Genomic DNA, 14,628 nt, shown 5'->3' on the forward strand with positions numbered 1-14,628 from the left:
GCGAGGCAGGCCTGTGGCTGACACTGTGATAAGGATGGGGCAGGCATCTGTGATCCCTGCCTCAAAGGGGCCACCATCTGAATGAGCCAACCATGAGATGAGGAGGTGGGCCAAGCTGCCTGTGCCCCTGGGACCTGGGTGGCTCTGGCTCTGTGTGTGACAAGGCCTGGAACCAGGGTGGGTCAGGTATGCAGATCCCTCCTCCTTCACTTTAGACCCACCCTCTATTTCCCATAGGTGGGGCATGTCGTCCAGTGACTCTGAGACCTGGCTGTGATCTGTAGTCATGGAGCATTTGTTTCAGTTCAGAGGCTAGTTGGAGGGTGCTGTGTGGCCACCCAGCCCTGTGTCCCTGAGTCTCTTGGCTCCCTCTGTATGTCACAAATGGCCCAGCAACCACCCGACTCCTGGCATAGGGAAGGTGTGACAGCACACTTGCATGTTCATGCCCTCTAGATAAAAGCCAGCAGCAGTAACCAAACCCCATACTCCTACTTGGGCTGGCTTGGAACAATGTTGGCCAGGTTGCCAAACAATTAGATGATTTTAAGAAACCAGAAGGCCTCTTGGGTTCAGGGCTATGTTTAGAACCAGAGGTTTCCTCTCTTCTTGGACTCTAGGCCTGAAGCCTGAATTATAGGGCAAACAAGGCTGTAGTAGATCTATTCCACAGATAAGTGTGGGGAATGCAGTACCGAGCTTCTTTTGAGCTTTGATTTGAAAGAATGGCCTTGCCTGTTTCCACTTCATAGCCTATTCACTTTTAGAACATTTTTAAAATTTTTTATATAATAAAAAATTTGCCATTTTAACCGTTTTTTGTGTACCATTCAGTGAAATTAATTATATTCACCACATTGTGCAGCCATCACCGCTATCTTTCCAAAAGCTTTTCCTTACCACAAACGTCAACTCGGTACCGCTTGGGCAATGCCCCCTCTGTCCCCAGGCCCTGGTAACCACTAATAAACTTTTGTGTCTATCCATTTGTCTATTCTAGATATTTCCTATAAGTGGGTTGTACAATATTGGTCATTTTGTGTCTGACGTATTTCAGTCAGCATGATGTTTTCAAGGTTCATCAGTATCGTAGCATGTGACCCTCTGGCTTTCTGCATTTGGAAACCGTAATCCCCAGAACTCTCTTTCTCATGACTGGGTAATATTCCATTGTATGGATATGCCACGTTTTGTTTATCCATTCTTGTGTTGATGGACATACTTTTAGCAGTGGAATTGCTGGTCATATGGTAACTCTTTGTTTAACTTTTTGAGGAACTGCCAAATTGTTTTCCGCAGCGGCTACACCATTTTAGATCCCCACCAACAGTGCATGAGGGTTCCAGCTTCTCCACATCCTCACCAGCACCTGTTAGTTTCTGGTTTTCTGATAATAGCCATCCTAGAGCATATGAACTTTTCATGACGGCAAATCACTGAAGCCAAAGGCCTGGGATAAGGACTTGGGTCTATCAGTCTCCACCTCCTCACTTAGCAGACTAGCTGGTGAATAATTCAATGAAAGATTAGGTTGAAAAGATTTAATTATGGGATGTACGTGCGTGTATGTGTGTCCCCATCTCTCCACTTTTGTACTCAGCCCTGCTTTGGAAACAGTGATGTGCTTTGGTGTTTTTAGTAGCTGAACAGGCTGCCTACCTGGGTATGTACAAGGAGGGTACCAGTAAGACAGCCCAGCTCTTGGCCTCTCTGGCCCAGACTCGAGCCCATGGACTTGTTCCTGGATGCTTTTGTCTGTTACAGAGTTTTAATTTCTGGAGCTGGCCAGGCAGAGGACAAGGTCCAGTGTTGGAAATTAAAAGAAAAGGGGAAATTTCTACCTTGAACAGGTGTTAATACTTGACCATCCTACCCACCCAAGAGAGATGTTCTGTCAAATCAGCTCATATCTTTATGGTAAAGCTCCAGCCACCCCGCCTGCTGGCCAGGTGTACACAGACCTTGCCCGTGACTGTCAAGGCTCCTGTAAATGGGATCGTTTTCTTAATTTTTATTTCAGATTGTTCATTGCTTGTATATAGAAACACAACTTGTTTTTGTGTGTTGATTTACTGAATTAATTTATTGGCTCCAGTAGCTTTCTTGTGGAATCTTACAGGATTTTCTATATATAAGACCATGTATCTGCGAATTATTGTTAGTTGCCATCGAGTAGATTCCAACTCATGTGACCCCTTGTATCCCATTAGGGTTTTAAGGAAGTAGATCACCAGGCCTGTCTTCTGGGGTACCTCTGGGTGGGTTTGGACCACCACTAGTTTATGGAGATTTTTTTTATCATGAAAGTGTTGGGTTTTGTCAAATGCCTTTTCTGCATCAGCTGAGATGATCATGTGGTTGTTTCACTCCGTCCTATGAATGTGATGTATTACGTGGATTGATTTTATATGTCGAACCATCCTTGCATTCCTGGGATAAATCCTATTTGGTGATGACATATAATCCTTTTAATATGCGGCTGGATTCTGTTTCCTAGTATTTTGTTTAAGACTTTTGCATCTATATTCATAGAGAGTGTCAGTCCATAGTTTTAATTTCTTGTGATACCTTTATCTGGCGTTAGTATTAGGTCAATACTGACCTTACAGATTGAGTTGAGAAGTGTTCCCTTTTTTTCTATTTTTGGAAGAGTTTTTAAAAGGTTGATATGAATTCTTTTTAAATGTTTGATAGAATTCGCCAGTGAAACCATTCAGTTCTGGGTTTTTCTTTGTTGGAAGGTTCTGAGTACTGATTCAGTTTCTTTACTTGTTATAAGCCTATTCAGATTTTCTGTTTCTTCTTGAGTCAGTTTTGGTAGTTTGTGTATTTCTAGGAATTTGTTCATTTCATCTGGGTTATCTAATTTTTGGAAACCCTGGTGGCGTAGTGGTTAAGAGCTACAGCAGCTAACCAAAGGGTCAGCAGTTGAAATCCACCAGGCACTCCTTGGAAACTCTGTGGGGCAGTTCTGCCCTGCCCTGTAGGGTCGCTATGAGTTGGAATCAACTCAATGGCAACGGGTTTGATTTGGTTTTTGGTATCTAATTTGCTGGTATACAGTGGTTTACAGTGTTCTCTTACAATCTTTTTTTTTTTTTTTAATTTCTGTAAGATTGGTAGTAATATCTCCGCTTTAATTTTTTAATTTAATAATTTGAGTCTTCTTTTTTTCTTAATCTAAGTTTGTCAATTTTGTTAATCTTTTAAAAGAACCAAGTAATAGTATAATCGATTTTTCTCATTGTTTTTAATTCTCTATTTCATTTATCTTAACACTATTCTTTATTATTTCCTTCCTCTGCTAGCTTTGGGTTTAGTTTGTCTGCTGAGATTTTGATTGGGATTGTATTGAAGATATAGATGATTTGCGGAAGAGCTGACATCCTAACAACTTTGAGCCTTTCAATACATGAACATGGTATGTCTCTTCAAATTATGTAGGTCTTTGACTTTTCTGGAAACCATGGTGGTGTAGTGGTTAAGTGCTACGGCTGCTAACCAAAGGGTTGGCAGTTCAAATCCTCCAGGCGCTCCTTGGAAACTCTACGGGGCAGTTCTACTCTGTCCTATAGGGTCGCTATGAGTTGGAATCGACTCGATGGCACTGGGTTTGGTTTTTGGTTGACTTTTCTTAGTGGTATTTTATAGTTTTTAGCATACAGATTTTGTACATACATTGTTAGATTTGTACAACACCTAACATGAACATTTCATGTTTTGTGATGCTATGAAAAAAAATAATGGCCAAAAAATTTTTTTTAAGTAATGAAAGATATCAAACCAGAGATCCAGGAAGCCCAGAGAAATGACAAGCAGGGTGTTATATATTGAATTGTGTCCCCTAAAATATGTGTTGGAATTCTAACCCCATACCTGTGGATTAACCCTGTTTGGGAATAAGGTTTGCTTTGTTACGTTAATGAGGTCCTATCAGTGTAGGGTGTGTCTTAGGCCTAATCACACTTTGGATATAAAAAGAACCGATTAGGTACAGAGAGAAGCAGGCACAAAGGGGAAAGATAGGTGCCACATGGAGATTGCCAAGGAATGTTGAGAAGACTACAGAAGCTGAGATGAGAATTTTTTCCCAGAACCGACAGAGAGAGCCTTACCCTAGAGGCAACATCCTGAATTCAGACTTCTAGCCTCCTAAACTGTGAAAAAATTAATTTCTGTTGGTTAAAATCACCCACTTTGGTATTTCTGTTATAGTAGCACTAGATAACTAGGACACAGGGTGATAACAAAACAAAGCAAAACTCCAGACATTGTATTCAAACTGCTAAAAACCAAAGATTGAGAAAAAAGCTTGAAGGTAGCTGGGAGCTGGGAGAACGTATCACCTACAGAGGAGCAAACGGAAGAGTTACAGAATTCTCAGATTAAACTATACAAGCCAGAAGACAGTGGAGTAACATCTTTAAAGGACTGAAAGAAAAAAAAAACTGTCAACCCCGAATTCTATACTCAGCAAAATTATCCTTTAAAAATGAAGAGGAAATAGAGACTTTTTTTTTTTCAGGCAAACAGAAGCTGAGAGAATTCATTACCAGTGAATTTGCACTATAAGAAATTTCTGTTTTCTTGTTCTCCTTTCTGGGATTCCAGTTACATGCATGTTAGATAATTTGGTATTGTCCTGAATCTCATATATGCCGTTTTCTGTTTTTTTTCTCTTGTATTTCAGTTTGAGGAATTTCTGTTAATTTATCTTTAAGGTTGTTGATTTATTTTCCCCAGCTGGTTTGAGCCTACTAATAGCCCATCAGAATCATTCTTCATCTCTTGTTACTGGGTTTCTTATTTCTAGCATTTGCATTTGACATTTTCGTATGGTTTCTACCTCTCTGCTGAAATTCCCCATCCATGCATGTGTGTGATCCATTTTTTCTAGTCGACCCTTAACAGGTTAATGATAGCTGTTTAAAATTTTATGTCTGATAGTGCCGATATCTGGGTAACCTCTGAGCCTGAGTCTGTTGATTACTTTTCTCTTAACAGTGAGGTTCTTCTCCCCACCCCACCCTGCCTTGCTTTTTTGTATCTTCTATTTTTTTATTGAATGTCTGACATTTTATTTAAGGCAGTAGAAACTAAGGTAAATATATTCAGTCTTGTCAGGAGTTGAGCTCAGTTTAATGTTACCTTGTACTTCGGCTGGGGTATGGGTACTGAGTTTTTCCCAGTGCTCCTGCTCCACCCTCAGCTTTCGGCCTTCCCTGTGTATCTGCCCCTTCGGAGGGGGTCTGTTTTCATGTCCTAGCCCTTCCCCCTTGCAGTAGGATGCTGTTGCTTGTTATTTGGTGCTTGGTAGCTCTGCGCTGGAGGATTGGGGAGGTCTCTTGTCCTGGGTCAGCTTCAATCTTGGTCAAGTCCTATGCCCCTAACTCTCAGAAGTGGGGCGTTCTCAGTTGTGCTGTACCTCTTCCAGCCATAGGAGACCTTCAGTAATCTCAGCTTAGAATGGTTTCCTGACTCTCCCCCAAGTATCCTGGGGTTTTTTTATATTTGCCCTTTGTCCAGTAGCTTAAGGCATTTGTTCGGTAGGGGAAAGGGCCCTATCGAGACTCCAAGGCTTTTCTGTGTCCGCTTCCCTCCTCTAAGCCTGTACATCCAAGGAGGATTTTCTTTGGTCTGCTGCTTAGCTCCCAGTCTTTCTTGTGAGTGCCCAGTGGAGACCTGTGGTAAAGAGCCTGCAGGTGGGTGCAAATTCCCTTTGGGTGCAGTAACCCTACGCTTCCCAGGAGTTCTGCACTCTCATCCCAGCCCACACTCAGCTTTTAGTAACTTGTTAGCCTTTTAACTCACTTCTTAACCACTTATATGGCGCTTGGTGTCTCCTTCCATGCTTTGCTCATGTCCTATTCTCCTTGGAGGTATCTGTCTTTCCTCAGATTTCAGGCTCATTGGTTGCTCTGTGGCCTCAGCTCCCTGATTCAAGAAAAGTTTGTATCCTTTTATAGTAACAGTCTTTTTCTTGTTAGGGTGGGGTTAACACTTTTCCAGCTTTCTATATCCTAGGTGGAAGTTCCTTGTCATTACCTGCATCTTGATGAAAAAGCGAGACCACAATCAACTCAGAGACACACGGGTTGGTTTCTTGTCACAAGGAAGACCTGCCAGCTGTTCTGCCTTTGTTTTTAAATGAAATTTTCTGAGTGGGCTACCCAGGTGTTTGAGTGGGCTGAGCATCAAACCACTGATATTTATGAAACTCCTGTTGTGTGCAAAGCACTGAGCTCCTGGTGATCTACAACGGGCTGGCAGCAACAGAGGCGGGCAGAACATTAACCTTCTGGGGCAGTCCAGGAGCCCACTCAGGGTGGGGTGAGAGAGGAGGACTGCAGGCCCCAAGTAAGATTTCCACAAAGCTCAAGAGATCCATCTATTCTGAGATGTGCTTTTTTCTTTTATTTTGTTCCTGTTGAAAATATACACATCAAAACATAACACCAATTCAACAGTTTCTTCACATACAGTTTAGTGACGTCGATTACATTCTTCAAGTTGTGCAACCATTCTCACCCTCCTTTTCTGAGTTCCTTCCTCATTAACATAAACTCACTTCCCCATAAGGTTCCTATCTAATCTTTCAAGTTGCTCTTGTCAGTTTGATCCTATATAGATAGTTCTTAAAAGAGTATAATGCTCAAGGCAGCTTTTTTTTAACTAGTTAAGCTAAACTGTTGCTGGGTTTTAAGATGACTTCAGGGGATGTTTTTGGTTTAAGGTTTAAAGACTATCGATAATTTCAGAGGTTCATCTATCCACCATGAGTCCAGAAAGTCTAGATTCCATAAGAATTTGAAATTCTGTTCTCAGATGTCCCTTTTGATCAGGATTCTTCTGTGGAACCTGATCAGAATGTTCACTAATGGTATGCGGGCACCATCCAGGTCTGCTGGTCTCATGGCAAAGGAGGCAGTTGTTCTTTCAGGCAGTTAGCCACACATTCTATATCCTCCTCCTATTCCTGACTCTCCTTCTTCTTCCGTTGCTCCAGGTGAGTAGAGACCAATTGTGCCTTGGATGGCCGTTTGTGAACTTTTAAGACCCCAGACATTATACAGCAAACTAGGAGGTAGAGCAGAAGAACTAAACATGTTGTTAGGCCACGTAATTGGGATGTTCCATGAAACCATGACCCTAAACCTCCAAACCAAGGAACCAAATCCCATGAGGTATTTGGTTGTACATAAGCAATCTCAGCAGCTACCCTTTTTTTTTGTCATTGTTGTAAATATATCACACAGGTTTTGCCAACTCAACTTTTTACAGGTCTACAACTTACTGACAGCAGTTACAGTAATCATCTGGACCTCTCTACCCCTAATGTGATTTTTCCATCACCATTGACCCTCCCCCTTTTCCCCTCCCTCCCGACCCTGGCAACCACTAATAAAATTTGTTCTGTATTCATCTGCCTTTTCTTGTTTTTATATAGTGAGATCATACAATATTTGTCCTTTTATGATTGGTTTATTTCTCTCAGCATAATACCTTCAAGCTCCATCCATACTGTAGCTTGTATCAAGACTTCATTTCTCCTACTGGCCGAGTAGTATTCTATTGTATGTATGTACCCCATTTTGTTTATCCATTCATCTGCCGGTGGGCATTTAGGTTGTTTCCACCTTTTGGCTATCGTGAATAGTATTGCAGTAAACATTGGGGTGCAAATCTCTGCTTTCCTCCTTTGACGTTGAGATATTTTGATGTTAAGATGTTTATATTTGGCAAAAGTGAAAAGCTGTCGACTTAGTGTCAGTCTGTATGTGTGTGGAGGGGTTAATCTTTATGGGGATTTTACTAACGATATATCTAACTGAGAACCAAACACCAGGCAAAGTCTTTGATACCCTTTGATGCTGAAAAGACAAAGCACTATGTTTGGTTTTTTTTCCCTTAAACACTGCCCAGCTTATTCTACCACTGACATTACTCACTGCCCTGGTACACGCGTCTCTCCTCACCTCTTGCCTGCCTCTTTCTTACCTGCGCTTTATCATTTATTTGCCCAGCTCTCAGGGAAATGCCACATCTCCAGAGTGCTGGAGTGCAGGTGAGTGGCTGCGTGCTGTGGGGTGCGGTGCAGACATTGGGAAGGAATTTCACCGTGGCGGACTTGGTTCTTTGAGGCATCGAGTGTTTGAGGAGGGCCTGCCCGGTACTAAGCTCTGGGCTGGGCAGGCATACCGAGTTGGGGGTGGGGGTGGGGGAAGTGAGGCCATGAATGTTAGACTAGGAGCTGGGAGCCCCTCTCGGGGTGCAGGACAGGAGCTGTGCACACATGGAAGCAAAACTGCAGCAGACGTCTCCTGCCAGAGGCTGCCTGATGTTGGAAAGAGCTGTGTTTGCTGGGTGACTGAGGGCGATTTGCTTAACCTTTCTGAACCTCTGTTTTCCCTTCTGAAAAATGAGGTTACTGCGAAGTAACCTTACGGCGAAAATCCATTGTAAGGATTAAATGAGGTGACGTGTAGAACCCTGGCACATAGTGGGTGGCAAGTAAACAGCAGTGATTGTCACCCTGACATGCTGGACTGGTGGTGTGTTAAATGCTGCATTGTCTGCCAGTGAGAGTTGGCAAGGAGTCAGGTAAAGGCGTGTCCTAGTGAAAGTGGCCAGAGGAACAGCCCAGGGCACAGCAGGACCCTGGACTTGTGAGCGAAGCCGGGGCTCGTGGCTTGGCACCCTCAGATGGTCGCTCCTAGTCCGAGCCGCAGTTTCTGTCGTTAGGAGATTTCAGCGCGGCCCCTTGCAGCTGTGAAAGCGCAGTGCAGGTGGGAAAGCAGCGCCAGTCCTGCAGCCTCTCTCACAAAGGCCGCCTCTCCGGCTGGCCCGGAGCACCGTGGCTGCCGTCTCGTCAGCACTTCCTTGGAGCTGTCTCAGCAAGAGGGTTTCTGTTGTTAAACTCCATGGTGCTCACCCCACTGCACCCCACTGCCCGAGCTTCCAGAGACTCAGCTCAGCACTCAGTTTCTGGGCCATTCTGCAGAAGCACTCAGAATTTCCGTTCCCTCCTTCCCAGGAAGCACCCAGCTAGCCCACTCCCAGAGGATGCCGGCTACGGGGGCAGGGGGGCTGCCTGGCCCCCACCCTCCACCTGGTGGCCTTTCTTGGGGGAGCAAAGGGGACTTTGGCCAGGGGAGGAGCATGTGTGTCTGGAAGGGGGTCGTCTTCAGAAGGAGTAGACGAAGGACTGTAAGTGCTTCTCAAGAAAGGCCTGGTGGTGACTTCAGACAAGCACCTCCCACAGCTCTTTGAAGGACAGGCTCACTCATTACCCTGTTTCACAGATGTAGGAAGCGTCTTCCCCGACTGCCTAGCTGGTCGGCGGTAGGGCTCCGCGTTCAGCCGGGGCTGGTCTGGCTCCCGGTTCAGAGCCAATTAAGCGGTGAACCATTGCTCTTCATTGCTGCCCTCTGCTGTGGCTCCCAACAGGACTGCCTGGGCTTGGGGTCACTGTGGTGGGGTGAAGGCCACCCTGGCCAGGCTGGTGCCGTGGTGGGGCTTTTGAAATATCCCCTCTTGGGATGGACTTCTGGGTGGGCCCTGAGATCTGAAGCACACGGATTCCTGGAGGCCTGGTGGGCTGAGGTTGTACAGAGTGACTATGGCACCATGGCAGCGGTGCCAGTCATACCCACCACACTCCCCTGGCCCTGACTTTGGGCGGGGGGGGAGATGAATGGTTTAGCCTAGTTCCATGATGCATGGGTAGCTGGTACACGTTGAGACCAGTGATGGCCTGGGTCCGGAGCGGGGGAGTGATGAGTGCAGGCAGGAGGAAGAGACACACAGATGCACATGAAAGGGTGGTAGGCCTGGTGAGCAGGCTGGCCTGTGTTCACTCCACTCATGTATCCTGGCCCCAGAGGTGTAGTGACCAAAGGAACAGGGCGGGGATGGGGCAGGCCCAGGTGCTGCAGGAGCACGGAGAGGGGGCTCCTGATGGGAGTTGGGCCTGCGAAGACAGGGGAAGATGGGATGCTTGGAGTGGGGAAAGGAGAGGTGGTGAGGGCATCCCCCAGTGGGAGGGCATCCCCAGTAGTGAGGGCATCCCCAGTGGAGAGGGCCTCGCAAGCTGGGCGTGAGGGTGCAGAGGCAGGAGGGGGCTGTGTACAGAAGTGCCAGGCCAGGGTGCCTTGCCCCCATCCAAGGGGCTTGGATTTCCTCCCAAAGGCAGCAGAGAGGCCTGGAGGCCTGGCAAAGCAAGGAGTGATGTGGTGACATTTGGAATGTCCATTAGTGAAGTCGTTGTTTGAAACCCTGAGCCCCTAGTGTGGCTGTATTTATGGATTACTGAGACATTGGCTAGCCAAGGGTGTGAGCCACCACAGGGAATGTCCTTCCCACAGGGAGCAAGTCCACAGAGGAATTGCAGGTTTCGAGACCAGACCTGGGGCACTTCCTGGCTTTGTGTCAGGAAACCCAGTGGCTCTAGAATTCCACCCTGCTGAACATGTACATGGCTCTTCCTAGGTCAGGAGAAGCCTTTCTGGGCTTGAAATGGTGGCCGACGGGGGCAAGTGCTAGACTGGAAATCACTGCCCTAGGAAGAGGGTCTGCATTTGAGGGCTGAAGGACCTTAGGCACCAGCTCCAAGCCCCTACCATTCCTGGAGTTAAGACTGAAGCTTCCCTGGGTGAGCCTGTCCTGTAGACTGATTCTTGCCAGCTGTCTGGCCAGGACACTCACAGAAATCCTTGTTTTCCCAGGGGACCTGGGCCACGCAGGGTCAGAACATGGCCCCAGTCAATCCACAGCTGACGGGTCCTTGGGGAGGCTTTAGCGCAACCTGGGAAAGCCCCATGCTGGGAGATGGGGAAGTAAAGTTGAGCTACCCAGGAGGAGAGGGAACTTCAGGGCAGGTGAGGGCTTCAGTGTCTCTGGGCTCACCAATATGCCAGCCGGAGGGTGGGGCCTGCCTGAAGGGTCGGGAGACAATCCTGCTGCCCAGCCAGGCCAGCCTGAGGGTCTCTGAGAGCTGCTGAGAGCACCCACCACATTGCTGTCTCACTGATGCTGAAACTTGTTTTTTCAAGTTTTCTGCTGGTTTTCCATTTCATTCTTTGGAGGGGCTATTTCTCACTCAGTGTTTCCTCTAGCACTGAATGAGGGCTAAGGGGCTGTCTTTTTTCTTTGTCTCTTTTGAAATAGCCAGAAGTGGACTTCCCCATCCCATCCAGCAGAGGCAGGAGCCAGGAGTCGCTGCAGAGCCAGCCCCCAGAGCCCATCAGCGTGCCCCAGACGCTGACCAGCACGCTTGAGCACATTGTGGGCCAATTGGACGTCCTCACCCAGGTAGGCCATGGTGGCGTCACCCCAGTGTCTGCACTTGCCTGGCATTTGGACCATTTGAAGTTTGCTAGCAGGTGCTGGATTTTTTAAAAGCATAATTATAATGAACCTCTTCTCCAGCCCAAGTTAATGAAATAGCTGTGCCTGCCCCTGGATCCTGGTTCTCAGCCACCCAAGTGCCTAGGAATCACCAGCATAAGACTCTGCCTCTCTGTCCATTCATCCCAGTCTTTGCTGGGTGGCTGGATCGGCACTCCAGGAACACGTCAGGGAGCTGTGAGCGACAAGGCCAGGCAGCCTAGACCCCGGCTTGGGATTGAAGCTGGCACTGTTCCTTGTCCTCTGAGTGCCCAGCCTCTGTGTGATGTGTGGGTGGCTGTGGGCGTCACGTTTGTGGTGAGGATTAAGGGAGGTGAATCTGTGTAAAGTGTCTGGCCTGTGCCCAGCCCCAGGTAGCAGCTGCTCAGGAAATGTTAGCCGTGGCACGAGCAGCCTCAGCAGGAGGTGGATGTGGGCCCTGCCCTCTGGGGCTTATGGTCTGGCAGCTTGTAACGCAGACCTGTAACAGCAGTTTCAGTTAGAGCAAAATGCATGCACACTGATGAGAAGTGAACAGCTGGGACTAGGGGCTTGCCCAGCAGGGGTCTCACCCTGGGGCGGGAGAGTGCTCCTGGCAGAGGGAGCAACCTGCCTACAGGTCTGGAGGGGCCACAGGTACATCCAGGGAACGTGTGAAGCTAGGGGTGGCTGGAGTGTGGTACCTAAGGGATGGGGGACCAAGTCAGGATGTAAAACGCTACAAAAATGCCAATGGAGCATTTCTGTAGCGGTCCTCAAAACAACCTGGGTTCCTCAGACCCCTTCTCTCCTTGGCTCTTGGTGTCAAGCTGCCACCCCCGCTCCTGTGCCAGCTCCTGTACTTCGCAAGGCCATGGGAGGAGCACATGCAGCCCTCGAGGAAGGAGGGAGGTGCTAGTGCAGGCGCAGCAGTAAGGGAGCGCGGTCCCCATTTGGACTGCACAAGGGCACAAAGGACCTTTGATGTCCTAGTCAAACGGAGCTAAAGTGGCGGCACCTTTCCTCACCTCGGCTCTCACCCTGAGTGAGGAAAGGTCATCCCTATTGTGCCATGTCGTCTACAGCACGTCACAGTGGCCCAGATGGGACTGTGCACATTGGACCCAGTCAGGGAAACATATTTGAGGGGAAAAGCGAGGTATTGGTGTCTGGAGGATTGTGGTTTATAGAGTGTGTCCAGACATTTGTGAAAGCCAGGTAATCTTTCAGAAGAAGGCATGTGGTAGGAGAGAGATGGGAGGAACATGCAAAGGCTTCCAGCCCTGTGAGAAGCTGCAGAGCCTGCCTAATGTTCTTCACAGCCTTGTCAAGTGAGAGATCAGGGGAAGTGGAATCAATTAGAACTTTATAGGATAAAATTGGAAATTGAGTCTGAGACGATGGTAAAAATAGCTTTAATGGATCCAGAGGAGTGTAAAACTAGAAACAGTTTCTGTCACTGTTTTAGGGGTGTGCATGGAAGGTTTTGCTATGTGTTAGCAGTTAGGAGTATGGTAGTAACTTTGCAAGCAATTTGTATCACAAAGAAAGAGTGAAGACTCTCTAGGTTGGCCTGTGGTTGGCCCTATGAACTTGTCTGGGTATCTCCCTGGCACTCTTGTCCTACCTCACACCACTCAGCCCCTTTGCCAAGTCCAAACAGCATCCACCCCTGCCCAGATGTCAAACACATCAACCAGTCTCCTGTTTTGCAAAACTGACAGTGTCTTTGGGCCCCTGGATGCCACAGGGTTCCTGGTAGATTCAATATGTTCTGAGGAAACTTGGATTCCACAGATGACACCTTCATTGAGGCCTGAGTACACACTCTTCTCAGAGCTGCCCAAGGTGGAGCTGTGTCTGGCCATGCCATCCTTGGGTGTGGTGGTCAGTTATCTTCCTGGCCCGCCTTCCTCTCCTGGAGCTGGGGCTCTGGCTGAGGTGTTCCCGCCACAGCCTGACCTGTCTCCACCAGGGGGTTGGAAAAGGTCTCCCCCAGCCCTTCCTCTTGGGATTGGCCCACAACAGCCCCCTCCCTGGATGGTCCAGGCTGACCCAGCCCTCTCCTGGAGCCTAGAGACAGGCCACCACCACCATCCTTCCTTCCCATGCGGGTTGCTCAGCAGGCTCCCTCCTTGACCTGTGGACATTGCCTCCGGTGCTGCCCCCTCAGCAAACATTCTTTACCATTTGCCTGGTCCTGAAGTGCTTCTGCTCTGAAGTGCTTCAGAGTCTCCACCCCACCCCTGCCTCATTGCCCCTTCCTCCCCAACAAGGACATCCACTTCAAAGTGGCCTCTGAGAAAGAAACTCTCCCTTCCAGGTCCTTCAGGCCTCCGTCCTAAAGATCATCCTTCCAGGGAAGAACCACAGGGACTGTAGTGGGCAGTGGCCAGGGGTGTTTGCTGGGGGAGTAACAGAGCCGCCAGCCCCTGGATGACATGAGCAGGGCACCCCATTTACAAAGGTTTGCAGTCCTCAGAGCCCGTCTCCCTGCTCAACAGGCTGAGTGTGACCGAATGTGGTGAGGCCTCCTCTGTGGATGTTTGTGGCCCGTTTGGTACTAGTCTGGGGGCTGAGGACCCACGTACATGCCCAGAAGTCAAGAACTGAGGAGAGGAGTGGCTCCGACCTTGTCTAGGTACAAAAATCTCGGCTTTACTAGTCTGGGGGCTGAGGACCCACGTACATGCCCAGAAGTCAAGAACTGAGGAGAGGAGTGGCTCCGACCTTGTCTAGGTACAAATCTCGGCTTTACCGCTTCCTGGCTAGGTGGTCATGGACAAGTCACTGAACCTGCCTGTGCCTCAGGGTCCCAATCTGGAACCCACTTGGCAGGCCTCTTGTGAGGACTGAGTGAGTCATCCCAGGTGGAGTTCATTGACTGGTGCCCAGCAGTGTCACATGCTGTCGCTGATCTGCACGACAGCATCAGAAATAGCCCTCTCCCCCAATTTCCCACCACCACCTCATATAAACTAGGCCCTTTCCTGCACAGAAGAGCAATTCCTCCGTCCCCTCCAAGCATACTCCGTCACTGACCCATCCCATGTGGGGGCCTTGTGTGAGGCCAGTCCTTCCCCCAGGACAGACTCTGCTGCTGTCAGAGCCAAGGCTCCCAGGAGGAGCGGGCAGCTGGGACCCACATGCCAGGCGGGAGCCCAGCATGCCAGGTCCAGGAGGCTGCGGGGCCTCTGGTGCATGGTCACAAAGCCTGGGCAGGGTGAGCGTGCCGGACCTGCGGTGGAGGCCTAGGCACTTGGG

General features: G+C 48.4%; 1 protein-coding gene across 6 annotated transcripts in view; it reads left to right on the forward strand.

Annotated features, from left to right (window-relative positions):
* Positions 1–14,628, forward strand: part of POC1A (POC1 centriolar protein A) — a 95,587-nt gene that overhangs the window by 67,073 nt on the left and 13,886 nt on the right. For 5 of the 6 annotated variants that reach the window (XM_064274440.1, XM_064274443.1, XM_064274439.1 and 2 more), the window contains one exon: positions 11,167–11,310. In XM_064274440.1, coding sequence (XP_064130510.1) covers positions 11,167–11,310 — 144 coding nt within the window. The remainder of the gene's footprint in view (positions 1–11,166; positions 11,311–14,628) is intronic. The other variant, XM_064274442.1, reaches the window with a different exon arrangement.

Source organism: Loxodonta africana, chromosome 22 (assembly GCF_030014295.1).
Source record: "Loxodonta africana isolate mLoxAfr1 chromosome 22, mLoxAfr1.hap2, whole genome shotgun sequence".
NCBI lineage: Eukaryota > Metazoa > Chordata > Mammalia > Proboscidea > Elephantidae > Loxodonta > Loxodonta africana.